The 27,957-nt window shown below is 43.6% G+C and overlaps 1 protein-coding gene across 5 annotated transcripts in view; it reads left to right on the top strand.

The window, feature by feature from the left end:
- Window positions 1–295: 295 nt before the first annotated feature.
- The window catches only part of Ttn (titin), a 271,242-nt gene continuing 243,580 nt past the window's right edge, over window positions 296–27,957 (top strand). For 2 of the 5 annotated variants that reach the window (XM_075984819.1, XM_075984820.1), the window contains exons 1-22: window positions 296–492; window positions 2,583–2,686; window positions 4,641–4,844; window positions 6,789–7,076; window positions 8,056–8,141; window positions 8,234–8,475; window positions 12,396–12,726; window positions 13,251–13,403; window positions 14,076–14,219; window positions 15,444–15,575; window positions 16,639–16,776; window positions 17,318–17,455; window positions 17,938–18,075; window positions 21,298–21,597; window positions 21,710–21,832; window positions 23,355–23,642; window positions 23,830–23,895; window positions 24,586–24,844; window positions 25,051–25,111; window positions 25,220–25,435; window positions 26,596–26,738; window positions 27,682–27,887. In XM_075984819.1, coding sequence (XP_075840934.1) covers window positions 2,596–2,686; window positions 4,641–4,844; window positions 6,789–7,076; window positions 8,056–8,141; window positions 8,234–8,475; window positions 12,396–12,726; window positions 13,251–13,403; window positions 14,076–14,219; window positions 15,444–15,575; window positions 16,639–16,776; window positions 17,318–17,455; window positions 17,938–18,075; window positions 21,298–21,597; window positions 21,710–21,832; window positions 23,355–23,642; window positions 23,830–23,895; window positions 24,586–24,844; window positions 25,051–25,111; window positions 25,220–25,435; window positions 26,596–26,738; window positions 27,682–27,887 — 3,747 coding nt within the window. In that variant the 5' untranslated portion in view covers window positions 296–492; window positions 2,583–2,595. The remainder of the gene's footprint in view (window positions 493–2,582; window positions 2,687–4,640; window positions 4,845–6,788; window positions 7,077–8,055; window positions 8,142–8,233; window positions 8,476–12,395; window positions 12,727–13,250; window positions 13,404–14,075; window positions 14,220–15,443; window positions 15,576–16,638; window positions 16,777–17,317; window positions 17,456–17,937; window positions 18,076–21,297; window positions 21,598–21,709; window positions 21,833–23,354; window positions 23,643–23,829; window positions 23,896–24,585; window positions 24,845–25,050; window positions 25,112–25,219; window positions 25,436–26,595; window positions 26,739–27,681; window positions 27,888–27,957) is intronic. The other 3 variants (XM_075984821.1, XM_075984823.1, XM_075984822.1) reach the window with 2 other exon arrangements.

The raw sequence follows: 27,957 nt of genomic DNA on the forward strand, positions 1-27,957 counted from the left end.
TTCAGAGCCACATGGGTAAAATTTTCACATTTGCCACTTACACGCTTCTCTGAGCCCGTGAGGTCATTTTTAAAATGCAGTCCTATTTCCTTCTTAAAGCCTCTTCTGAGATGCTAAATTTAGCGCTGCCAATCAGAGGAACAGGTGGTATGGGATACTCCCAAACCGGTCCTCCCCCATCAGGCTTTCCTAAGAGGCAGCCAATCAGAGCCCCGGGCACTAAGGATGTGGGCCCGTCAGCAGATCTGGGGAATATAAGGGCCGGCCAGCCCCTGGCTCTGGAGCAGTCGTGCATTCCCACCTCGCCTCGGGTGTAGGGATTGCATAGAAAAGCAAAACCACACAGTTTTGACTGTGTGGTTTTGTTTTGAGGGTTAGAGGCTCACTGATTCATGTAGGAGATGGTTGGGAAACCCAACTCTACATAGGACGTCGTTTCAGAAGCAACCTTGGGCTTAGTCCCACCCTTTTTAGGCACTCTTGAGAATTCAGGTAAGTGGGAACGGGTTTGTTTGAATCTTAGAGCTATTTCTGATGGGTTTCCAGTCGCCAGTTTGAGCAGTGAATGTCTGTTGCTAAGGGTTTGTTCTCTCTGACCTGCAGTGAGGATCTGTATTTTAAACTTGATTTGGACATGCAAGTTTTCTTTAAAAACAAAATAAAATAAATCAAATGCTTAAGCCTAACCAGCAGAGTCACCATTTCAGATTTTTAAGATGCACTTGATATCCTAGAGCTCGGGGGTCTGAGATGAGGGCAGAAACGTTTGCCTCCTTAATAAACGTGTCCGTGGGGAATGTACAAGGTTATGCGGCCCTGTGATAGAGCGAGGTTGACCAAGAATAGCTCTGAGAAAGCCATGTGGCATCGGCTACGCCCGATGACTTTTTAAGGGAATCAGCCGCCGGGGTATCTGTTGCGGGACAGTGGCAGACACTTGTCTGCTGTCAGTCAAGCCGGGGGGTTATTTTGGGAGCATGACATTTCAGATGCATACCTTCTGCCCTAGGCCTCTGGAAAGCAAGAGCTCCAAGAAACGCAAGCAATTCGTCTGCTTAGACAATAAGGATAGGGTATCAAGCTCATTTAGGCCACTCAATCCCAACATTTTATAAAGTCTCGATGAAGATGGAGGATTGTTGTTCAGACGATTCCAAATCTCATTATGCATTTTAATTCAACCCTCAATCTAATTATATGACATGAGATGAATGTTAATACTAAAAAAGGGTAAGAAATAAAAGACTTAATTTCAAAACCCACTTAGATTTCCCATCTTTCTGGGATTAGGTTGCTAATTGTAAATGCCTGTTGTTAGATAAATACGTAATTATGCATTGCTTGTCTAAGAGATAGCTATTGTTAGAAGATGCACTGGTTTGCAGACAGGAAAACGTAGACATAAAATGTGCTCACCCTAAAGATAATGCGCTGGACACAAGAGTTCCTCGGAAATGATTCCTGAAAACTTTTGGAGGATGATACCTGGATTTTTCTGGAGTAGGAACTTTGTCTTAAAGAACTTTAGTTACACTCAATAGAACACCAGCGCTAAGATTATTGCACTGTAATGTCAATGAACAAAAACAATTAAGAAAAATAATAATGAGACGATAGAAAATTCAGAAATTGCTTTTAATGCCAAAACACTAGTCTGGTCAAGGTGAATAATTAGGTATTTATGCATAAGGAAATTTCACACATAATCTCCAAAACTGATAGGCGAAATACTTTCTTCCACTTACAAAAGGACTTAATTGCAAATTTTACACTCATCTCTTTGTTGACTATTTCACATCCTAAAGCGCAGGTCTTTTTATTTCCATGAGCATTTCCCACCAGCTCCTGTTATTCAGTTTGCTTATTGCTCCATGTTAACTCAAGTCAGCATTTTAATTTCAGATCTATAATAAATTTGGACTTATTAAATATTTTTCCCTGGTGATTATTTCAGCCACATTAATTGTGCCGTTGCATACAATGTTCAGACATGCTAGGATGCTGTAAGCCTGCTTTGCTGCTGAAGAATAAAGGGCTTGTGGCTATGAAAATCCCTGCCAACACTTTTCACATTAGTGAAAGGCTTCCTCAGTACAGTTGTTTTCATCTGGGTGCCGAATTTTAGCAGTGGGCAGCGCCTAAGGCAAAGCCCCCTTGTAACATTGGTACCGTGGTGAGAGCTGCCCGGGAGGGATTCACATGCTTACGTGCTGTGTTGGTGCAAAGGGTACAGACATCACACCTTGTCTCTGAAAGCCCTGGGCCATAGCTTGGTTTTCCCTTCCACTCTCTCCCAACCTGATTTCCCATTTTTTGGTAGAATTGGATGCTTCTGCTTTGACCACTAGGGGGGGTATTCATTGCTCTGCTTGATGTTCCCATACACCCCCCACCCCCCCAATTTCCCTTAAATTAGCTCAAAGGTCAGCTGCATAAACCCCAAGAGAAGGCTTCCTATTGCTCTAGGGCCACCCATGCCTAGAGAAATCCATTTTAAAAAGCACATGTCTTTGTCTCCACCACGTAGCTGCTGAGGGGCCCTGAGGATCAACATTTTCACTGATTTTTCTTTTCCTTTTCAGAGTGCCTAAAAAGATGACCACTCAAGCACCGACGTTTACGCAGCCGTTACAAAGCGTTGTGGTACTGGAGGGTAGTACCGCAACCTTTGAGGCTCACGTTAGTGGTAAGCCATATGGATGCTTTCTTTTCTGTTCCACCTGCTTCCCCCAGGATTTTGTTTTTTTCTGTAGGCCCTGAAACCAAGTTGAAACCCTGCTTTTACTATGTAAAATTGGCATAACACCATGGAAAGGTCATTTTAAGGGCATACCGTTCACAGGATGCTGACAATGTAATGACTTGAAAATGTTTTATTCATATTTATAATTCCACAAAGCAAAAATAATTAGCATTAGATTAAAATTTGCTGTCAGAATCTAGCAACTAAGTAGGGCCAAATCTGGCCATTCTATATTTGGGTTCAGCCGTAGAGCCGACGTGACAGACAAGCACCCTTGTGCTGTGGGGTTTAGTACAGAGCTTCTGGGCAGCTAGTCTGTAAGGCAGTTTTAGATGTTACATAGGAAAAAAAATTTCATCAACTTCCCATAGGTGCCTGTGCAGTGACTCCTCATGGCAATAATTTTGCTGGGTTCTTCATGTTACTAAATTATTCTAGTGAATTAAAGAACTCCCTTCTGCAATTAATGGCAAGGCACAGTACTGTCTGCTCTTTATATTCAAAGAGTACAAGCATTTTCCCTAGAATTTCATTTGAAAGGCATTCCACTCATTTCTTTTTGGCCTCTTTTTCTTCATCACTTGGTTCAGGGATGATTCTAGATTGTGCATTACCTCATGACAAGTGAGGGGGAGCCATCTATAAACTATACTGTAAATAATTTCAAAATGACCTAATCAACCTGTCTCCTATAGAACCATAGCTGGTCATGTATGATTATATTATTAAATGATAACTATGATTAGTTCATAATTCAGTGCATCCCTGTGGTGAATTCATTTTCTCTTTCTCTCTCTGTTTTTGGTTTTTTATGTGTGGCTTGCAATAAAGATATACGCTAAAGTTTCCTTTTCATTCCTGTTTCTGTATTATGTATGGGTCTTACGTAACTGTCTATAACACTTTGCAAAAATATCATAACATCACTCATTCTCTATTGGTAGAACTCAGCTCAATTCTCCTTTTGCCTGATGAACTCTCAAATGATGACCTTATTTTCTTCAAATCCTCTATAACTTCTAAACTGAGCAGAACACGCATGAAGTCTGCGGGAATTTGCCTCTTTGCACAGTACTGGGAGATGACATTTTCATAGATTCAGAGTCCTTCCAATTGTGTGCCTTTACATTGTCTTACAAATAGGTCATAGATGAAGTCTGACACCCACAAATTAGTCCATTACACTCTTCACTCACCCGTAATGGGAGGTTGGCTTGTGTAAGGACAACACAGTGAACATTCTGTTACCAACGAGAACAGTCACAAGCATCCATGTCTGGTGCAAAGTAAACATTCCCTGAAGTAGCCGTCCAACCTCTGAACACATTAGGCTTTAATAAAACCTGAAGCCACTGATACTGTTCTTAACTGTAAGTGAAGAGACCCTGGCTTCCTCTTGCTGCTCCGACTTTCTGTGTTGTTCTGGAAGACCGGATTTGGCTTTGGAGTTAGCATGAGGAACAGCCTGTCCATGTGGGGGCATTTTTGCTGCAGTCACATTGGCAAGGACACTCTGGACAGTGTCCCTGCAACTGTAGAGGAGGGAGGTAGGCACAGCCTCCTGGGGCAGGGCTGTAAGGTGGCTTTGTGCCTCTAATCCTCGTGTTTTCAGGATGACAATGGTCATCTCTCAAAATTATTGCAGCACTCAACACTTAGAAACCCCTCTCATTGTTTTAATCATGTCTACTAAGTGGTGAAGCTACAGTGCACCTCAAAACCCAACTCCATAAAAAAGGGGTAGGACGCTATACAAACTGTCATGCTGTTGCTACCACTAAACAGGGTTCCACGCCAGCTAGCTTTAACAGGCCTGTGCAAGGTCTTGCAATGATGAGAAAGAACAGAGGGCTGGACCATGTCCACGCTAACATAAATATGACTGCTTACCTTCCAGGTTCCCCAGTTCCTGAGGTGAGCTGGTTTCGGGATGGCCAGGTGATTTCAACTTCCACTCTGCCCGGCGTGCAGATCTCCTTTAGCGATGGCCGCGCTAAACTGACGATCCCCGCCGTGACTAAAGCCAACAGTGGACGATACTCCCTGAGAGCCACCAACGGATCTGGACAAGCGACTAGTACTGCTGAGCTTCTTGTGACAGGTAGGCCAGTGGGGACCAGCCTGTCCCCAGCCAGGACACAGGGAGTCCAGATAGAGCTACACCCACAAAGGAGGCAGCTCCCAAGCTGGAGAAGGATCCGCAGGATGAATGTTCATGGCTGTGTGGGTTGTGCAATTTAATCCTCTTTGAAGATGAATTACAAAGCGGATGAGAAGCAGTGTCTCTGTGTGTATTGCACACTCAAAGCATGCTGAAGACACCCTAAAGATCTTGTTCCTCAGCAGGGAGAGTTTAGAGTCTTATCAAGGAATAGGCGATATTTCAGAAATCACTGGGAGTGTCCACTTTAAAAGGCATTGCCATGATTCTGACGAAGGTGGTCTGTACCCTTGGCATTGAAAAGACTGTGCGGTAAACATACTCAGAAAAGGGCAAATGTTTGTTCTTCAAACATGTGCCACCACTTTCCCATAAAGCCATTTCCAATTACCTTGGTAGGTCTTGTCTGTCCTTCAGCTCTTAACAGGACAATCAGACATGAAGAACAAGAGTTATTCTGTAGATTACATAACGATGTCTTATACAAACTCTTGCTGGTTGCATTCCACGGTCATAAATGGCCTAACTAAAAAGCTCACCAGATCACTTAAGGGTGAACTTGAATGTGCAATCAGAAAATTCAGAACTAGAAAAAGTATGATAATTTAGAAACACATTAGTCCAATCCCACATTTTATCATCCATCCTAAACCCTATGTACAGTCACACCCTTCCCTGGGGGAGAACTGGAGGTTATGATGGTCACACCCTTCCCTGGGGGAGAACTGGAGGTTAATGATGGTCACACCCTTCCCTGGAGGAGAACTGGAGGTTATGATGGTCACACCCTTCCCTGGGGGAGAACTGGAGGTCAATGATGGTCACACCCTTCCCTGGGGGAGAACTGGAGGTTAATGATGGGGGTCATCACTTTCTCCAGTGGCGTAGCCACTGGCAAGATGCTCTTGCTTAGTATATAACTTCCCACCCAGGCTTGAGCCAGAAACCCCCATTAAACTCAGTGGGTCACTCATACCCAGAAGTCATGATAGAGGGAGGGGCTTGTTGGGAAGAAAGGCTGTAGTGGGAGAGGGAATAGGTTAAACACAGCTGAGACTCATTGTAAAAATTGTGGAATTGCCAAACAACTAAAAAAAAAAAGCTAAAGGGAAAATTTTCTTTTAATATAATGAACCAAGGAGGACACCTTCCTTTCTGCATGAAAGCCTGCCACTGTTGGGGCTGGCATTTTAAATGCAAGTAAATATTTTGGTCCTTTTAATAGCACTCTGGTAGGAGGAATTCTTAGAATAAAGTTAAACTTCAATGATTGAGAAAGTGGTGGCTGCGCTCATTCTGCCAACCACTGGAATTCACTTTAGTGAAATTTTGGTAGTTTACTAAACTGTCTTAGCATGTTAGCAAAAGGCAGGATTCAAGCATTTGGAAGTCCCAGGAAGGTCTAGAATAGTACAGCAACATCTAGACTTTTTGGTAAAATATTTAGTTTCTCAGTTAAGAGGTTTACTGGTCTTACAGAGGATCAGGGCCTGGCTTCCAGCACCCACATGCTGGCTCCTAACTACCTGTAACTCCAGTTCGAGGGACCCCAATGTCCTCTGCTGGCCTCTTTGGGCACCTGCACACGTGTGGTCCACATAATCTCATTCACATGCACATAGATATTAATAAAACATTTTAAAAGCCAAATACAGTAGCTAAGGACAGCAAAGCAACTACAGTGAATACGGGCAGGCAGCCTTCCGTTGCTGCTGCATTCTAGCTGCCACCCGCCTGGGGGAACTGGGTTCAAGGACAGTCAAGGATGTTGGCTGAATTGGGGAGTCAGTCTCTGCTTTGGGGCTCAGGGCTGTAATCGTTTAAAAATACCTTGTTGGGAGCACCCCGACTCCTGGGCCTGATTCCCTTCTCTGCCCTTGGCAGCGGAGACAGCGCCACCCAACTTCGCTCAACGGCTGCAGAGCATGACTGTGAGACAGGGGAGCCAAGTGCAGCTCCAAGTGAGAGTGACTGGAATCCCTACACCTGTGGTGAAGTTCTACCGGGACGGAGCCGAAATCCAGAGCTCCCTTGATTTCCAAATTTCTCAAGAAGGCGACCTCTACAGCTTACTGATTGCAGAAGCATATCCTGAAGACTCCGGGACCTATTCCGTAAATGCCACCAACAGCGTTGGAAGGGCCACTTCCACCGCAGAATTGCTGGTTCAAGGTAGGTGGTCGAGGTTCAGGAGGAAAAGGGTAGGATGGAAGCCTGTGGGACCAGGGATCCGCCTGACTCCCCCCAGAGGCAGTCCTGTGGGACCAGGGATCTGCCTGACTCCCCCCAGAGGCAGTCCTGTGGGACCAGGGATCTGCCTGACTCCCCCAGAGGCAGTCCTGTGGGACCAGGGATCCGCCTGCCTTCCCCCAGAGGCAGTCCTGTGGGACCAGGGATCCGCCTGACTCCCCCCCAGAGGCAGTCCTGTGGGACCAGGGATCCGCCTGCCTCCCCCCAGAGGCAGTCCTGTGGGACCAGGGATCCGCCTGACTCCCCCAGAGGCAGTCCTGTGGGACCAGGGATCCGCCTGACTCCCCCAGAGGCAGTCCTGTGGGACCAGGGATCCGCCTGACTCCCCCAGAGGCAGTCCTGTGGGACCAGGGATCCGCCTGACTCCCCCAGAGGCAGTCCTGTGGGACCAGGGATCCGCCTGACTCCCCCAGAGGCAGTCCTGTGGGACCAAGGATCCGCCTGCCTCCCCCCAGAGAGGCAGTCCTGTGGGACCAGGGATCCGCCTGACTCCCCCAGGCCGCAGTCCCGGGAATGCAAGCAGGAGCTAAGATCTAAGTTACCTTTTTATTCACCGCCCCCACCTTCCAGCCCCCCACCCCCACCCCAGGCAGAAGAAGGCCTCTAGAGTTCTAGGCAAGAGTTCAGTGTTGAAGCCCACTGCAGCCGTTTACCCAGGATGAGAACCAGAGCACAAATCAATTAAGTGATGTCCATCTCCATGTTGTGGGCAAACAATGGGATATTTAAATAAGTAATCTAAGGACATTACTTTCTAATGACATGTTTTCTATCTTTAAATCTAATTTATATTCACACGAAAGCCACAGCCTGCTACAGTTTCCCCGCTATCACACACAGGAAAATGTGCTAAGAACCCTGGTTTTTCCCACCTGAAACACACGTCTTTCTGTTTCCACAGGGGAAGAAGTAGTACCCGCTAAAAAGACAAAGACAATCGTTTCGACTGCTCAGATTTCAGAAACAAGACAAACCCGGATTGAAAAGGTAATTTTCCTATAGAGCGGCCCCCAGCCTTCCGGGTTGCTGCTTCCCTGGCCTTTCTCACTCACCGTGACCGCTGTCTTCATTGCTTTCAGAAAATTGAAGCCCACTTTGATGCCAGATCAATTGCAACAGTTGAGATGGTTATAGACGGTGCCACCGGACAGCTGCCACACAAGACACCTCCCAGGATACCCCCCAAACCCAAGTCAAGATCTCCAACGCCACCTTCCATTGCTGCCAAGGCACAGCTGGCCCGACAGCAGTCCCCATCACCAATAAGACACTCCCCGTCGCCGGTCAGACACGTGCGGGCGCCGACCCCATCGCCGGTCAGGTAAACCCTCTCTTAGAAGCTCATGGAGTTTTTAAAAACATTATTATACAAAGAGACCAAGAAGTCCCATAATGTGATCCTTATCCTCCTCATCTTCCATGGGTTAATTGAAGATGGATATAAACTCAGGCTCTGAATCTTATTCACAGTCTGTTCAACAAATACACACTTTTGGAGGCAAAATATAACAGGGGGAGGTAAGAATGATGAAAGTTGAGAGTTAAATCTCTCCAAAGCCGATCAATCACCCAGACTACTTGCTTGCGCTTTGATTTGGGGCACTAGTTATAATAATATAAGAATGCCTACAATATGTGTTTACCCCCTCGGTGTCCACTTCCTCATGTGTTATCTCATTAAATATTCACAACCCTGAAGAAACGTGATTCCCAATAGTTTTAGGTCAGAAACTAGAGCTAGAGAAGTTATGAGGCTTCCCCAAGGTCTTTGTTGTGTCCTCTGTGAAATAAAGGAACTCGCAGCCGGAATGATTTGAAGCCTTTGGAAGGAATCAATGAGCTCATTACTTGAAGGTGTCCCTTGAAAACAGAAAATCATTATTCAGACACTTATACTCTCAAATAATAAGCAAAACCTTCTAAATATTTTCCATGTTTGTTAGTCTATCGAAAACATAAAGTGGATTTCTACTCTCAACTAAAATGTAGAGAGTTTGCAAGGCGAGCCTGTATCATCAGTGTTCAGAAATTATACAATCAAACGCAAATTACCCACCGCATCTGAGACTTTGCAAGTTAGTTTAAAAATGAGGTTTTTAATATGATGAGCTGAAAACTACAAAATTTGAGCATGCACAAAATGTATTTTAATCAATTCAAATGAAGTAAAAAAAAACCCATATAGATCAGGTCCCCTTGCTAAAATAAAGTGGAATTAATGAGATAGTTGACCTAAAAAAAAAAATCCAAGTTCGCTGTAAAGTTTCTATTATGAAAATAATATGATGGTATTAGGTCTAGCCTCGTGGAAGAATGCTTGCTGGCTTGGGGGAGGATTTGTGTTTGACCCAGCAGTGGAAAAGGAGGAGTATCCAGAATTCCATATTCAGGGCACAGACTAGAGGGTACAGAAATAGATCTATATATACAGGGAAATTGTGTTTTTAATCAAGGACAACAGTATTCACACATAAGACTGTTCTAATTAGATGTCTGTGTGGAAGAAAAGCAAACCCGGACTTCTGCCTCATATCACTTACAAAACAAGTGGCATGTTGATTAAAGTGTTAAATTAAAAAATTAACGGGAAACTGGCCGGATGGTTGGATGGGCATAGGCACTCACCCTCAACCTTGGCCACCTGAGTTCGCTCCTTGGGACTGCATGGGGGGGGGCAGAAAAAGCTGAATCCCAGAAACTGTCTTCTACCCTCCCATGGCATGCTTGTACCCACCCGTGACACTGTGTACAGACACACACGTACATGCACATAAACACGCACACATGCACACAGATAAAGAAATGTGTTAAAGGGATAGGAGAAATGTTTTTGGGGAGAACTTTTAAAAATAGATTTGCAGAGCCACAATAAAAATGAAAACATCTCTATAATGAAAAGGCAGATCATTGTTAGACTAGATAGTGAAGTTATGTGAGAGAAAAATGACCCGCTCCTTTCGGAAGACGCTCCCTAGTTGCTGCTGGGAAGGGCCATAAAGAACATCAACTAGTAGCTACATCATCAACCCTGGGAAGTTAAGAGGGACTGAGAACAAAGAACAGGAAATGGGGAGAGTGCTACATACCAGATGTATTTAAGTGCTCCACCTGAAAAGGGGAAATCAATCCTGCAGAACACACTTTAAAGTGTGGGGATTGATGGGGATGTCCGATTAATACACTACGACATGGTGGGGATCTTCTAGTTCTATGTTGGTCACTTAAAAGTAACTGAAGCTACTTCACCAGAACTAACATGAGAACTTACAAAAAGCTCAGTTTAATAAAGATATCCCTCATGTTTTTATGTGTTTAATCTCAGCTGTCTGCAGGTTTGCATACATGAAGTCACTCACAACAAAGGCCAAACGAAATCTCTGAGACAGAACAGCCTTTCTCTTTTTCCAGCTCAAGCCTGAGGGTCATGTAGAATTACAGAATTTCCTGACCTCCCTGGAACTCAGTGGCCATCTTAGCCTTCTGGGAGTTTCTTAGTAGGGATCCGGTTAGTTAGTCTGCAAAATTTGCTTTAAAATAATTACAAAATAAAAATGCCAGCTTGTGAAGAAAATAATGCTTATCCCAGATAGACTCCTTCCCAAAATGTCCTATGGCTTAATTTTGATTTTTGTTGTAGATAAAGCAAGCATATTTTACTGGACGAGGCACATTGTAGCCAGCTGTGACCAAGTGATTATTTTTTTTTATTGCAAGTGCAGAAATAAGCATTTTCCGGTAATGGCTCAAATTACATTGATTTTCGCAGTTATAGGCTTACCTGAAGCCTGCTGTTAATCACTCACGTCATGCTAATCATGTCTCAAGCTCTTTTTGAATTAATCCCACTGGGCTAGGAGCAGCAAGAACAAAGGAAGTCCAAACTAGGAAGCTCCTGTTTCTTTGCTTTCCTTCCATTGGTGTGGACCCCACACCATTCTAGCCTGGTCTTTGTTATCCGTTCCAAGGCCATTTCTTTTCACTGCGGCTCCATACTGGTTAGACCTCCCTTCAGCTTGATTTCAATGTCTTTTCCAAAATACAAATTGTTCCTGTTCACACACACAGCCTGTTACGAGAAAATGACTAAATGTTTCTTCCTGAAACCGGTTGATGCAATATTCTGCAAAGTTATTCTGCATTTTAGAGAAAATGTCACTGGTCCCTCGGCGTAATTGGGAGAATTGTTTTGTTTATGATTGATGTAAACTAAATACCCTATTCAAGTGCCAGAATGCATTGATAAACATGGCCCCGTGCGTAGAATCTGTGAAGCAATACTGCCACCAAGAGGTAAAATAGAGCAAACAAAGGAATTGCTAATTAATTTTGGAAAAAAACCATTATCTTCAGATAGCTGCTCTGTACCTAGAGTGACTGGTGTGATAATAAGCTGGCTTTTTGTACTATCACTGTTAGGATTTAATACCCATTCCCTTTGGTAGATGATATTTGCGCTTCAGATGTATATAATAAAAACGGACAGTGATAACTATTTTGGAAAAAGATACTTTATCAATTAATAACAAGGTTTCAAAGCAGCTGATTTACAAGTTAATTTTAATATTATGTAAAGGAAGTTCTCGGTGTAACAATATGAAGGTGAGGGTAGAAATAAACTCGGGGGAATAAAAATGAGTGACCCACAAACACTTTTGGCTAGACCAGCAGTCCCACGCTGCACACATAGCACAGCCGGTTCCCCAAATGCCTGTGTAAGGCTCTCCGTGGCCTGGATAATGATGTGGTTGAATAAGGGAAGAAGGGGACAAGGAGGGGGAGGGCAGAGGGAGAAACGTGGCTTGTTTAGCCAGGAGTGACAAAAGCATTTAGTTACCCAAACCGAGTAACACCAGCACACCTTCTCCTCTCCCCAGCTGGAGCTGGGCACACCCTGTCCTTTCTGTGGCCCTGTTTGGAGGACGCTCACTTTCACTGCCTTATTTTTATTTTTTTATTTTATCTTTTCTAATGTAAGAAGGTGAGAGAGGGCACACAGATTTCTAGCGTACTTAGAATTAAATCTGATTCCCTTCTGGGGTTACTGCAGATAAACACGGGTTTATTGAGATTTAAAACGAATTACTTTCAGGTGCGGTGTGTACCCTCCAGACAGCCTGTGGGGGGCGCACATTTGACACCCTGCCTGGAAGCACCACCAGAGTTTCATCTGCCCTCCAAATCCCACCATGCCAACTGGAGTACCTTGCGCCCAGGCTCTGACCTTTGTTGTTTGGTTTCCAGGTCTGTGTCCCCAGCAGGGAGGATCTCCACTTCCCCTATCAGATCTGTGAAGTCACCACTGCTCACCCGCAAGACTCAGACAACTGCCGTGGCCACAGGCCCTGAGGTGCCTCCGCCTTGGAAGCAAGAGGGCTATGTGGCCTCCTCCACTGAGGCTGAGATGAGAGAAACGACAATGACAAGCTCGACCCAGATCCGAAGAGAAGAACGATGGGAAGGGAGATACGGTGTCCAAGAGCAAGTGACCATCAGTGGAGCGGCAGGCGCTGCAGCCAGCATGTCAGCCAGCTCTTCATACACAGCAGGAGCTGTCGCTACGGGGACTAAAGAGGTACAGTCAGAAACTCTTTGCTTTTTCCAGTTTGCCTTCTGGTTGCTCTGACCCAATTCCAGGCATGGAGCAGTCCAGATGGGTTAGAGAGGAAATACATAGGAGCCTAAAACTATAGCCAATATGGCCGATCAGGTTTGGTTGGCACCTTTAACTGAGTCAAAGACTAGTCTGTGAGGCTTGCATAAAGGATGGGTTTCAATAATGCAGGTAGTAATGACAATTATGTATGAATATATTTTGTTTCTTTCGTACATAGTTCAGTTTTCATAAATTTTCTACTAAGTTGTCGTTTTAAAACAGTGGTACGCAACCCATGGGTTACAACCCCTTTGACTGACCTCTATCTCCAAAATTATCTAGATTTTGATTCATAACAGCAAAATCACAGTCATGAAATAGCAGACAATAGTTTTACGGTTGGGGGTCGCCACAACATGAGGAACTGTACTAAGGGGCAGGAGCGTCCGGAGGGTGGAGGACCGCGGTTTTAAAAGCCTTGCACGTGTTGATTGGCGATGCAGGTGAAACAAGAGGCAGACAAGAGCGCAGCTGTGGCAACTGTTGTTGCTGCCGTTGATATGGCCAGAGTGAGAGAACCAGGCATCAGTGCTGTAGAGCAAACTGCTCGGAGGACAACCACGACTGCTGTGCACATACAAGCTGCTCAAGAACAGGTACGCTACGCTACGCGCAGGGCCGTGGTGGTGGGGTGCGCAGGCGCATCCGAGCGGGCTCCGTTCTGCTTTCGGGAATTGGGCTTTCCAATCCCTTGTGGAAGCGAATCCCGTTGAAGGCCACAGGCCACCCAGCATGGCCCAGGCTTTTAGAGCTGCCTGAAGCAAAGGTGGCCAGAAATATCAAATGTGTGCAAGCTGTTAAATATCACAGGAGCAGACCGGGTTAGAAGAAATGCCTGGGCTGTGTGTGGCAAGCTGAAGTTAACTACTGTTTGTAAGACGTTCAGGGACTGCTAGAGGCCGGTAGGCAGGAACAAAAGGCGGGTCAAAGTCTGGGTTCAGTTCCTACTTAAGCTAGGCGTGGAAACTACTATTTTAGGGCAGACATAGATTTCTCTAAGTTCCCCCCGAAGGACCCTGGCTTTTACTTTCCTCAGAACAAATGTGACATTTGATTATCGGCTGGAAAGGAATATAAATCCAGGGTCACATCCCCCCTCATATTTGAGTAGATGTTGTTACAGTCTAAAAGAGCTTTTGTCCCTATGTGTGGGGGAATTGGGGGAGGTTGGGAATTTGGGGGGGGGCTGACCAGAATCCTGATGGATTAGTGGAAGCTTCTGGGTGATGGGTACTGAATGTTTCCCTTCTTTCTTTTATGAAAATCAGATGAGAAAGGAGGCAGAAAAGACTGCAGTAACCAAGGCTGTAGTTGCCGCCGATAAAGCCAAGGAACAGGAATTAAAATCAAGAACCAGAGAAGTGATTACAGCAAAACAGGAGCAGACGCACATAACTCAGGAGCAGGTGAAGGTGATTTTTGACTTGCGGTGCCCCCGTGTGTCGATACAGATGATACCGTTTGTTTGTAACTCTGAAACAAGTTAATTCCAGGGCCATGTGTCTGGTTTCACATAGGTAACATCCTCATAGCATCTATGTGTATTCCTGAGCACTTGATACCAACACCCCTTAGCATCTCTGAGCATTCATATTTGAAATAAAATGAAAGCCTGTGTCATCTAACTTAATAGTCATCTACACCAATCATAGGTTTAACTATGCAGCTGTGTTGAGGGAACAAGCAGAGTTAAAACCAAAAAGATGACCTAGGCGCTGTGCTAGGTAGGATCAAGGGAGGATGGGCAGGAAATCTGAGTATGCTATTTTAAAAGCTTAGCACTGCTTGCTGATCCTTGGACATTAGCACATGGGTTTCATATGAGATGCACTGCATGATATAGAGTAAGTCAAATGGTCAGAGACGGGATTAGAGCATCTGGGGACAGATGGGAGACAGCTTCTTGATAAGGCTCTTGGCTAGTGGAGCCGAATGTCTGCAGGATGGTTGGAGAGGATAAATTCTCAAATCCCTTTTTACCCTGTGGTGTGAGTTTCAGCGCTAAAATACCCGAGGATGGGATCAACTCACTCCTTGGACATCAGGTGGAAGCAAAACATCCTCTGTGGCTTAGGATTTGAGCAAGACTCTGCCAAAGAAAGATAGATGCCAAACATACTGTCCCATTGTGTCTCAATTTTAGATAAGCATTGATATTCAAAACCGTTATCATATTTAGAAACGTGTAAAACAAAATATAATAGAAAGGCAGACGAGTGTAAATTATTCTTGGATTCTCATATTAAAATAAAGAGCCAGGCAAAATTACTTCTTGTGACTTCCATAGTCAAATTCTGAGCTCTAAAATTACTTTCAGACAACAAAATTAGCACCTAATTAAATTACCTATAACCATCTATGGAGGGCACAAATCTTGTTAAGGTAAATTACAACTGTCTACAAAACAAGCAGTCTTGAATCCAGCGATCCCTTTCCTCTAAAGAGACTTACTGTGTATAGAGTTCAGAGAGAGAACAAATGTGTTCTTATTAATTAAGATATGATGATTCAATTAATGATATCTCCAGAAAGGGAACTTCACACCTCCAGATTCCTACATTGTTGCGTTTAATATGGTGATAGCCACATTGGAGACTGGGAAACAATGAGATTCTGTTTTTGATCATTGATTACAGATAAGAAAAGAAACTGAAAAAGCATTTGTACCAAAGGTAGTGATCTCCGCAACCAAAGCCAAAGAGCAAGAAACTAGAATCACAGGAGAAATGACCCTGAAACAAGAGCAAAAGCAAATAACTCAAGAAACAGTAAGTCTGGCTTTGTGGGTTTTACAAACGGCCCATTTCCGACCAGTTGCATGTACCTTAGCCCAGAGCTTCAGACCCGAATCTCTGCTCTCTCTTTCCCTCCTCCTGTCTGCCTGTGTCTAGAGTTGAAACCTCTCCCTGGTGGGAATTGTTTTCTGTATACTGTTTTGTGCCCGTACCACCAGTTCATGCAAACTCTCCTTGAAGAGTTCGGGAGGTACATCCTTAAGCTTTCTAAGAGATCATAGATCAACAGAATATACACCTCGATTCTGCCCACTAGCTACTAGCCTGCCAGTTTTGGACACATAGTCTGAGCCCTTTGTCACTCAGATTGGGACCTTCAGCCTTTGTGCAGTGATGAGGTACACACCTGCATGCACCTGCTGGCACACAGGCACATACCTGCGTCCCAAACACTCTAACTGAGCGGCAAGAGAAATGTTGGACTTCAGAGAAGACAGTGCCCATAATTCCTGGGAAGTAAAGATATAGGAAACAGGAAGACAAATTTGATGTCACCGAAGTCTACTTTTCTCCCCTTTGTCACCAAACTTTAAGGGACAGGGGTTTATATTTAAAGTTATTTGACCCATTCTCTTCTCGCAGCTGTTGGCTAATCCAAGAGCTACTTTCTTTAAAGTCCATTTGAGAACGTTGTCATCTAAAGGGTTAACCAGAGTCAGCTGCCCAGGTGTTGCTTACCTCATCTTCAGGATAAAAGAGCCTTCTAGTGACCCAGGAATCATGCTAGGCTGTATTTTGAACATAGGAATCCCTATGGCCATTGTAACATTGCAGATTGATGAGTTCAGTCAGTGGGGTTTTTCAGCCAATCAGCAGCACCCGTTCTTAACATGTCAGCATAGCCCAAAGACATCACGTCCTGGCACAGTGTATTAAGGGACAACTTGGTAGAGAAGTTCATTCCTAGGAAAACACACGCTTAGACCTCTAAAATGGGAATGTGACATTTTTACCTCATCACTAAGCCTTTAGTATTCTGAATGTGGCCTAGCCATCTTACCATTTCTTTGAACTTCATTTTACTCTACAAAATCAGATAAGACAGGAAGCGGAGAAAATTGCTGCATCCATGGTGGTGGTTGCCACGGCCACATCCACAAAACTAGATACAGCTGTGGGCGTTCAAGAAGAAACTGCCATACAGCAAGGTCAAATGCACCTCGCTCACGAACAGGTGATGACTTCTTGCTGGTGTGAAAGACACTCATGGGTCCTGTCACTCACAAGTCACCCACATTTTCATCACGGCTCTTAATCATCATTGTTCGTCTTCACAATCACACGAACCTTCACCGCCCATCTGGCTTTCACGGTCACTGTCATTCCTAACTCTCACCCCTTCTTTAGATTGCTACTAATAGACTATCATTCATCCCAGTGGCTTCCTATGGATCTAGACTCCAGTATTCAAGGCAAAAGTATGCATGGTTTATGTCTCTAACTGGAACTTCGAGTAGATTAAAATAGGCACAATGTTACAAAATGAAGGAGCATAACTTAGTCTTTTCTTCCTAATACATTCTTCCTTCTAGTAATGCTGTTTTGGCATTCTTGCCAATGAAACACGATGAATGATCAAGACCATGCAGTGATGTGTAATGAAGTTCTAGGAGCAATAGGAAAACCTCTGCCTCTTTTCCAGTTAGGTTTTCTTATTAGGGGCTCATGACATTTATTGACATTGTCTTACCTTTCTCTTGAAATCCTATGACCAGATGATGAAGGAAACTAGGAAAACAGTGGTACCCAAAGTCATAGTTGCCACGCCCAAGATGAAAGAGCAAGATTTAGTATCAAGAACTAGAGAAGCCATCACTACCAAAAGAGATCAAGTCCAAATAACTCAGGAGAAGGTGAATGCAGATATTTGAGATGGGAAAACACCTAAGTTAATCTCTAGTAAAACATTAACTATTGCATAGTATGAATTATTAATCTGTTTTCTTTTTAAATTCATAACTGAAAATAGTAAATATGCAACTGAGTACCATTAACTTTTCCTTCATATTGATATTCATGCACCTGTAACACGTGCCATTCGTTTTGTTAATTGTTATTATTCGCATGAGCATTGGCATTTTAATTTAATTTCTAAAAGCAGTATAGGGAAGCATCTAGGAATCATTTTGCAGATAACATTGCTAAGTTCTGTGATTCTCAGTCTTTCAATGTAAGCACTGCTATGTGAGTATTTAACTCGGAGTGAGTTTATCTTTGCATCCCACTAGCAGGGGAATGGAGTGTGTGAATTTGTGTGTGTGTCGGGGGGGGGGTGTCATTCTCTGAGTGTCTGAAGTCCATACGACTTAAATTTTGCTTTTACCAAAATAATTAGATGAAAAAGGAAGCTGAAAAAACTGCCTTGTCTACAATAGCAGTTGCTACTGCTAAAGCCAAAGAACAAGAAACAGTTCTGAGATCTAGAGAAGCCATGGCAACTAGACAAGAACACATCCAAGTTACCCATGGAAAGGTGACTGTGTTATCCCAGTGTGGAATCCATGATAATCTATTAATCCCCCACCTCATGTGCAGCCCCCATCATAACACATTAATACCAAACATCAACCTCCCTGTGTAGGAGACACTATTAACCACATTTATTTCTAGATAATTAAACAATTTGAAACTAAAAAGTGAAGTTATTTATTGTTGTGCACATTGCAACCTATTTCTTTTCCGGTTTGTTTTATCATTGTTTTCAACTTTTTATTGTTAACACCTAGAAATCCTCCCCAAGTTAGTGACTGAAACTGCGCGAGGGTTAATTTTAAGAGACTCAATGAACATAAAAAAAAATTGTTGTATACCAGTAATGATGAGTCTGACAGCGAAGGATGTGTATGTGTGCCTCTGTGTATGTGTGTGTATGTATGTGTGTGTGTGTGTGTGTGTGTGTGTGTGTGTGTTGAGGAGTCATGAATTCAGTGCATTATGCCACAATCTAAGGATTTATTTTAGTACCTATAATTTTTTTCATGTGAAACTTTAACATTTTTTCGCCTGGTAACTATCAGAGGAAAGAAACAGAAAGCTATAGAGCCTGCTGTAGCAGCTTCCACTGAAACTGCACACGCTGCAGTATTGAGAAATCTGGAGAAAGATATACCCAACCAGGACAGTTCTATATAAGCTATGAAAAGTTTACCTCATCTATTTGCAGCTATACAAATCTCATGAATTAAACTATCTCCCATAGCTATAATTCTCTATAAATATGCTATCCACCCAAGTTTATTCTCTATTGGGAAATGGCCACTAAAGTTTTCAGTTTGTGTCTTGTTTATGTTTCCCCCAGTGTCAGTTTCTATCACAAGACCTTCAATTAATTTTTTTCTAAAACGAGATTTAAGATAACATTCAAACTTTTATCTAAGTCTAATATTTAAAGGCGCATCTGCCTTCTGGAAGTTTCATTTGCAGCAAGTTTTACCATAAGTCATATTTCAAGAATTATGGTTGACTTTCATTTCTGTCCCCATTCATATAAATGTGTCCGTCTTGGTTTTGTTGTGGAATGGTAACGAAGAGTGGAAGCTGAGATGATAAATGTCCTATCTAAGTTGCTAGTGGCCACTGTAAAGCCTTCTGAGCCAGCTACACGGCCAAGGACCGCAGAAGGACTGGCCATTAAGCAAGAACAAATATATTTGCAAGAAGAGCTGAAAGTTGTGGCGTGGAGGTGAACTGCGTTGTCTCTTCCCGTCATCAGCTCGTATGACGTCTCATCTGTCACGAGCCCGTGTGCTCCCTGTGCTCCACCTAATGGCTTTGCTTGTCAACAACACGTGACAGATTATTAGACTTGGGCTGAGTCCTCCAGAGGCACAGTTAGCATCTCTAGTTATAAGAGACCACGTTACGTAACACTCTCCTTAAATTAATTCTCAACATTTAACTGGTGTAAATTGGGGTCTCCTGATCCAGTTTGTGTTCATTCTTATCTGGGCTCCAAGAATAAAAGAAATATTTAAGTCTACTAAGAACTAAGAACAGCTACCAGAGTTGAATATTCATTTGCAATTGTCCACCAAGCAGCATATGTACATAGATTATATATATATATATATATATATATACATATATATGTATATATGGTACATTTTTTTCACGATTTGAAATATATTGCCATAATTAAGATTTTGGAGCATACTTTTAAAATTAGAGGCAATATTTCTTGTCTCAGTTGTGTGATTTCTGGTCAACTGAAACCTTAAGTCAGATTTCTTGTCATTAGAATAAGGCTAAAACTTCCATAGGTTGCTTCATATCACAAGCTGCTCAGTAGGTGCCAAGAGATGCGCTGGAAATTCGGTTTATCCAGACAAGTGATGTGTTTGCATTAGCGGTCTCTGTTGAAGACGAACATGTGGGAACATCTGTAGCATCAACTAGTTACCCATGTGTTTTTATAAAAGAAACTACTGATAAAAACAATTAGCTGACTTGAGCCTCATGCATATATGTGGCGCCTTCCAAAATGCAACGTGAAGGGGAGATGATCTTTGCAGCTTTCCAAAGCAGATTTGAGTTTTATTCTTCTGAGGAGGAGATTCTCTCTAAAGCCTATGATTATAAAAGGCCCAGTCCCACCTTTTAATAGGCTTTGTTTATGCTTAAAGTATGGTCCGGAGGTTACTTTTTTAAAGGTATCTAGGTTCTATAATTGAAGCTCATTTCAGATGCACATTAAACCACAGTCATGGCAGAAGCAAAGACTGAAGGCTAATAGAAGGGTCAGTCTTACTTCCACAATGCATTGGATGGTCACAGCCACGTGACTATTTGGAACCTTTCCAGTGCTGCACAGAACTAAAAGATGTATGCCTCGTCAGCTGCTTCCCTTGCTTTATGAGAGAGCCTTTGCAAATCGCGTTCCCGTTCACATTAATCAGATTTGTAGGAAGGAGAAAATAATATTTGTCTCTCTCTTTGCTTTAACTCCCAGCAAAGACGAAAGCAAATTGAACTTCAGTGTGAAAGGTTGTTCTCCTGAATCCAGACATGATAACGCTCTCATTTCAATCACAATGTTTTTCTTTTTGTGCCTTAAGAGAGCTGTTTTTCTAATAGATCGAACACAGCTCATCCCCAGTGAGTCACGAGTAAATTCTCCGATCGGGAGCTTTCATTTTCTCTCACATTTGCATGCAACCCTGTCGCTCTACAGCAATTGATTTTTCTGGATGTGATGATGACAGTATTTGAGGATGCTTTTATCTTTGCTGTTGCCATGTCAGCGCCAGACTAGATGATTGACAAAATAATAAAAATAATCAATGAGGACAACCTGCTGCAAAGTTCTTCTTTCCCAGTTGCTAGCTGATTGTCTGTCTAGCCTAGGGAAATTGTTTGAAATACTCAAAACGTCCTTAGGATTTTATATCTATATTGTGTTGTGCTGTCTTGTGTCTCTGTGGTCTACTGTCTAGGATATAGCAGCTACGGGTAGTATATATAAGTAGGAGTCTCTGAAATGTTCTAATTAATGAAATATAAATTTTTGGAAGAGCCAAATTATGTTTCCGAGCAATTAACCTTTCTGTATAACCTGAGTACTCTGTACTTATCACAGCCTTTACCTTTGTCTGTTCTGAGTAAGCCGGGGAGCAATCCCAGGAGAATGTCCCTGGGAGGAGATGTCCAGGTATGACTTTGACATCGCTTTCTGTTAACTTGGGAACCTTGTCTCCAGGTGGGCGTTGGGAAAAAGGCAGAAGCCGTGGCTACCGTTGTAGCTGCTGTGGACCAGGCCCGGGTGCGAGAACCTAGAGAGCCCGCACATACAGAGGAATCCTACACCCAGCAGACCACGTTAGAGTATGGCTACAAGGAACACATTTCTGCCACGAAAGTGCCCGAGCAGCCCCAGCGCCCAGCCTCTGAACCCCACATCCACGTTGTCCCCAAAGCAGTCAAGCCTGTCGTGATTCAGGCTCCTTCTGAGACTCATATCAAAACTACTGACCAAATAGGAATGCACGTATCATCACAGGTGAGTCTGCTACTGCATTTAACTGTGTGTGTGTGTGGGTAGGGTAGGGGGCAGCAACGCGTGCTGTGGGCACCTGGTGGACAGTGACGTCACCGAGTTTCATGTCATGTAGGTCAAGAAAACTACAGATGTATCAACCGAAAGATTGGTCCATGTGGATAAACGCCCCCGCACAGCAAGCCCACACTTTACTGTTTCAAAAATTACCGTCCCTAAGACAGAACACGGATATGAGGTAAGATGTGGAACATAATAAAGATGGTTAACTCTAAAAGAACAGGTTCTTGCTTGTGGTGCCGGCATCTTAATGTAGCCAATTGGGTCCCTTTTTGGTGAGGTGCCAGTGTTCACAGTGGACTCAGATTCCAGAACCCTGTCTTCTGGAAAAGGTCTTCTAGGGTGAAGTCAATAAAAGGTTGTTATCTTCCAGCCAACCCCAAGACAGGCTTCTCTGTCTCTTGTTTCAAAGATGGTCCAAACTCAGTTGCTTTGACCAATATATGTCTTTCTCTTTCTTTTCTTTTTATTTGATTTTTGCTTTTTGAAACAGGGTTTCTTTGTGTAGCCCTGACTCTCCTGAAACTTACTTTGTAGACCGGCCTCAGGCTCGGAGATTTTCCTGCCGCTGAGTTCTGATTGCTTGATAAAAGTCATGCGATACTACTGCCCGTCTCGATTAGTGCATCGCTAGTCTTTTTGTAAATGGTAGTAGTTTATATAATATGGTGCCTTATAAGCTATGGGACATGTCCAGTAACTAACTGCATGGATTTTAATAAGAGTAGACAGTGGCAAGTCAAATATTCACATGATTCATACAGCAAAGTGGAGTCTGTCTGTTTTCACCTGTCACATAGACTTCTGGCTGTCAATCAAATGGGCAATTTCAAAATATTCTTAGAATTGTTCTATTAAAAAAATTAGTTTAAGTTTCCCTTTATAATGGTTCCCAGTGCAGCATTCGCTATTATCACATGACAGTTAAATTGGGTTGTGGATTGACACAGCCCTGGTCTAGAGTCCTGCTTCTGTTTCTTATTAGTCCTGCCACACGGGGAGACACATAACAATCCTCAATATTAATTACTAGAGTTTTTATGATAAGAAGTTGCCTTCTCTGTCCTCCAGGCATCATAAGCAAATGTAGAATGCTCATGTTTGGGAATCATCTCAAATTACTACTGAAACCAAATAATCACACACATACCCCAGGATAGAAACAATAAGGGGCCCTTCTAAATACTGTTCCTGATGTCTGCTTTTACCTTCCATGCAGACCTGTGGCTGACGTCCAAGTGTGCAACCACAAAGTACTTATTAGAATTTATCGATATTCTAAATTTTATTCTGACTTTCCTGTTACAATACAGGCCTCAAATGTAGCGTTCATCAGAAGTGAGTGAAGGAAATTCCTCACTGAGCTCTAGAACAGCCATAACGTAAGGGGCACCTCATGCAACTCTTTACTGGGGCTGTTTTGAAGTTTTCTAGCTAAATAGAAATAACCACTAGCTTTATACATTGGCTGACCTCTGCCTTTTCATTAACTATAAGAGAAATAATGAAAGTATTTGGTCACATAGAAAGAGAGTTTCTTGATCAAATACGTTAGAGCCAGCCATGGTTCATGTGTCTATGATGCCCACACACGGGGGCAGATAGAGTGAGGCCCGATACCGAGACACCAGTGCGGGGCACTTCTGATTGGCCCGTATAACCACAGCTCTCCAATGCCATCTCACGGCTCTTCCCTCCAGGCATCGATAGCTGGTACCGCTATCGCCACGTTACAAAAGGAGTTGTCCGCCACGTCTTCTACTCAGAAGATCACCAAATCGGTGAAGGCACCCACCGTGAAGCCTGGAGAGACGAGAGTGAGGGCAGAGCCCACCCCTTCGCCGCAGTTCCCCTTCGCCGACATGCCGGCGCCAGATACTTACAAGAGTCAAGCTGGCATTGAGGTGAAAAAAGAAGTTGGGGTGAGCATCACTGGCAGCACGCTTCGTGAGGAACACTTCGAAGTACTGCGTGGCCGTGACGCCAAGGTGGGTCGCCGACGGGCCACGTGGGCGCTCGTCTCTCTTCCTGTGCTCACGCTCCATTTTGTCAAGCATGCTATGGAAGGGAGGTGGTTTTTGCAGAAATACTTTTATTACTTGGTGCAGGCTGCTGGCTCATGAGCTTTCCCTTCACTCTGTGGTGGTTTTGTAATCTCTTTTCTCAAAACTGTAGGTAACAGAAGCAGCCCGCGTGCCTGCACCTGCTGAAATCCCTGTTACTCCGCCCACCTTAGTCTCGGTGAGTAAACACATCGGCACCTTGGCCCCTGTTTACCCGTGCTCAAACCCCTTCAACGTGTGCTAGCAAAGGCCAACTTCTCATACTTTCAGGAAAGTGCCTTAGTGGGGGACAAGCTCCGGCTTTCACAGGGTACCCTGTTTGGCCAGGAAAGGGGGCTTCCACCCAGTAACCATCCTTCTGATTGTTTATAATGATCCTGATATACGTATAGCATTATAGGAACTGAGGGGATATAACAAGCAACTGGGCCCTCTGGAGCCTTTGACTTTCCACCAGGGGAATGTACAAAAACAGTTCATAAAACCCAGAATGTTCTCAGCACCCTGGTGGGGGGAGCATGGGAGGATCAGCTTCAGTTAGGGATCCCGTGGAAAAGCTGTGTTGACAAATGGTGTTGGCTGCTGAGCCTTACAGCTTCTCTAGAATTGAAATGTGAAGATAACAGAAACCTCCTGGCTATGTGGCATTAATGTCATTCCTCTAGAGAGATAGGGACATGCCTGACACTGATTTCAAATTGGGAATATTCTAGTTTCCAAGTCTGTGCTAATTGTTCAGGAGTCCTCATCATAGGGTATCTGATGCCAATTAAAATGTTAAAGCCCCAACCATATATTCGACCTAATTTAGAGAGGTGATTAATGAATGTGCGCATTCCTCTTTAGCTCCTTTTTCGTCTCTTTTCAGGGCTTAAAAAATGTGACTGTCATAGAAGGTGAATCTGTCACCTTGGAGTGCCACATCTCTGGATACCCATCTCCCAAAGTGACATGGTACAGAGAAGACTACCAAATCGAGAGTTCTATTGATTTCCAGATAACCTTCCAGAGTGGAATCGCTCGTCTCATGATCCGCGAAGCCTTTGCGGAAGACAGTGGACGGTTCACATGCAGCGCCGTGAACGAGGCTGGGACCGTCAGCACGTCCTGCTATCTTGCTGTGCAAGGTTGGTGGTGGCTTTCTGCCTTGATTCTCATGTCCATCCCCTTTCGTGTCCTCTCTTTCAGTAGCCACATCCTTCAGGAGCAGTTTCTGTCCTGTGTGGAAGTTACAGAATAGATCACAGGGTCCACCGACTGTGGACAGCCCAGATCTGCGGTCATGTGTGGAGCAGACTAGAGGCTCAGGCCAATGTCATCTTTTGTCTTCTAGTGTCGGAAGAGTTTGAGAAGGAAACAACTCTGATGGAGAAATTTGCCACAGAAGAGAGACGGTAAACCATTCTTCCCCCAGTTTAGATGCTGGTTTTGCATGGTTTCTTTCCTGTAGTTGCTGGTCCATGGCTACCTAGCAGCTAATAGGAATGACGTTCTCTTCCCAGCTTCGTCGAGTCACGAGACGTGGTCATGACTGACACCAGCATCACCGAGGAGCAGGCAGGGCCTGGAGAGCCCGCTGCGCCTTTTTTCATAACAAAGCCAGTGGTCCAGAAACTGGTGGAAGGTGGGAGCGTCGTGTTTGAATGCCAGATCGGTGGCAACCCAAAGCCCCATGTCTACTGGAAAAAGTCTGGCGTCCCTCTCACTACTGGATACAGGTACTCTGATGGCTGATAGTAGCATTTCTATGGGGTGATAGGTAGATAGAAAGCTATATGGATATTTTAGAGAGTATGCATATCTCTCTATGGGGTACAGCTATGTGGATATTTTAAAGAGTATGTGGATACTTAGACACCCTAAAGAGAAATAGAACTTGCCTTCCCCTTCAACCCCTTAATGCAGATTCCCTAATAATTAAACCTTATTAGTTATGCTGAGGTGCTTTATATTCCCACGGTTTGAAGGATTAGTTTTGGTACAAGAGACTGACACAAGGCTTCTAGACAAGCACTCTACCATGTAACTATATTCCCAGGCTTTCACAGAGACTTTTTTTTTTTTGAGAAATAAAGCTTTGCAAGAAGAGGAGAGTGAAGACATATTCTACAATTCCAGCTTATTGAACTGATAGTGTTTTAAGAGAAAGTCTTACACACCCAATCCCAGAAAATATTTGAGGGAACGTTCAATAAATGCATACTATATTTAAGTTGCCTGACAATAAAATGGAGATTATGTAATGGAGAAAGCTAGTTATGCATGAAAACCTGTGCTAATAAAGTTGTGCAGCTCAATTAAAGGGCAATGTAAACACATAGGTGTTATTTCTTATGAATTGGATCTACAATGTACCAGGGTCTAAATACTCAGGTATTTAGACTTTATAGACTTGATTCTTTTTACCTTTAAATAACTCACAAAGAGAAATAACAAACAAGGAGAAAATACCTATTGTTCAATGCCCACATCACTTGCCAGCATAAATGCTGAAGGTCAATATTTCTCTATGTGGCCTTGGATTCTGTTGTCTGTCTCATTGTGGTGAGTTTCCTGTGTTGCGCAGTCATGCCTGAGCTTCTGGGATCAAGCAAACCTATGTACCTCAGCCTCCCATGATCCTGAGACTATCAGTGCATGCTGCTATGCCTACCTGAGTCATCTTTGACATAAAAACTTAAAGTTTTGATCCTCCTTTATGAATCCCATGCATTTTCTCAGTTTTCAACAGATTTATCCTCACTTCTCGGTAGAATGTATACGCAGGTCTCCTGTCAATGAATTCTGTATCCTAGAGCCGTTCACAAGCAAATTTAGCTTTTTTATTCTAAGGAGGGTTGTTTATGACTGATGTTTTCATTTCTCCCTTCCCATGAAGATACAAAGTGAGCTATAACAAACAAACTGGAGAGTGCAGGCTGGTGATTTCTATGACGTTTGCGGACGATGCTGGAGAGTACACCATCGTCATCCGTAATAAGCACGGGGAAACTTCCGCGTCTGCCTCCTTACTCGAGGAAGGTGAGGACTGTCCTGAGCTGTCCCTGCCCAGCATGCACTGAATAGAAGGAGAGAGGCTGAGTATCTGCAGGAAGACACCTTGCAGCTTCCCAGCCCTTGTAGTCGCCCCCATCCCTTTCAGCCTCAGCTACACAGACAATGTTTTAGACCACAAAGCCCAGGAAGCCATATTGTGACTAGACTGTTGATCCCTGGCAGTTGTTTCTCTTTGGTGAAGGACGCTTTTTTTTATGTTCGCTGGAAGATGTAGGGGATTCCACCTCCACGTGCCTTACAGGTCCAGGCAGCTAGCATATCTCAACACAACATGGTAGTGGCAAACTGGAGGATGCGCTCCTTGCTTCCAGAGAGCAGAGCACTCCACTTCCCTTGTAGTGTGGCCTGGTAAACTTGCACCATGCTCAGTGCTGGAGCCCCCAGTATTTCATAGAAAAGCAAAAAAGTCAGGATTTATCAATGTTCATGATTTAAAGAAGAAAAATCTTGTAGCATTCATGCCAAAAAGGTCGTGTTCTTGACTCGCCTTTAGTCTCTGGTAGCTTTTCATAGTTGTGGCAGGCCATCCACATTCTGCCTCACTTGATCCGCTCCAGGCCCCTTGAAGGAAGTTATCTTCTTATCCTCATTTAGCACATAAAGCACAGAAAACTGTGCTTTGACAGGCAAATGGATTATTAATAGAGCAAATGAGGAAGACCTCTGGGCGAATCCCCCAGAATGGACTGCTGCTATCACATCCTGTACTCAAGGGTGCTACTCATTAATGGGCATTTGGTTTTGAGATAGAATCTAATACATATTTATAGAACAATTTTTCATGATTAAAAATTCGGAAAACCTGGCTTTGGTTAATTTATCCTGGATGTAGCCTGCCTGATTAGATAGTGGTATGAATGTTTTCTGATAAGAGCACCAAAAATTATCTTGTGTTCTTGTCTCTCAGCTGATTACGAGGCTCTGGTGAAGTCCCAGCAGGAAATGCTTTACCAGACCCAAATGAGTACATTTATTCAAGAACCCAAAGTGGGAGAAATAGCTCCTGGATTTGCATATTCTGACTATGAAAAAGAGTATGAAAAGGAACAGGCCTTAATTAGGAAGAAAATGGCCAAAGACACTGTGATGGTCAGAACTTTTGTGGAAGACCAAGTAAGTATAACAATAACGGCTAACTAAACCAGTTCATAAACCACATTTTCCTACCATAATTCCCATTTTT

Source organism: Microtus pennsylvanicus, chromosome 9, assembly GCF_037038515.1.
Source record: "Microtus pennsylvanicus isolate mMicPen1 chromosome 9, mMicPen1.hap1, whole genome shotgun sequence".
NCBI classification, from domain to species: Eukaryota; Metazoa; Chordata; class Mammalia; order Rodentia; family Cricetidae; genus Microtus; species Microtus pennsylvanicus.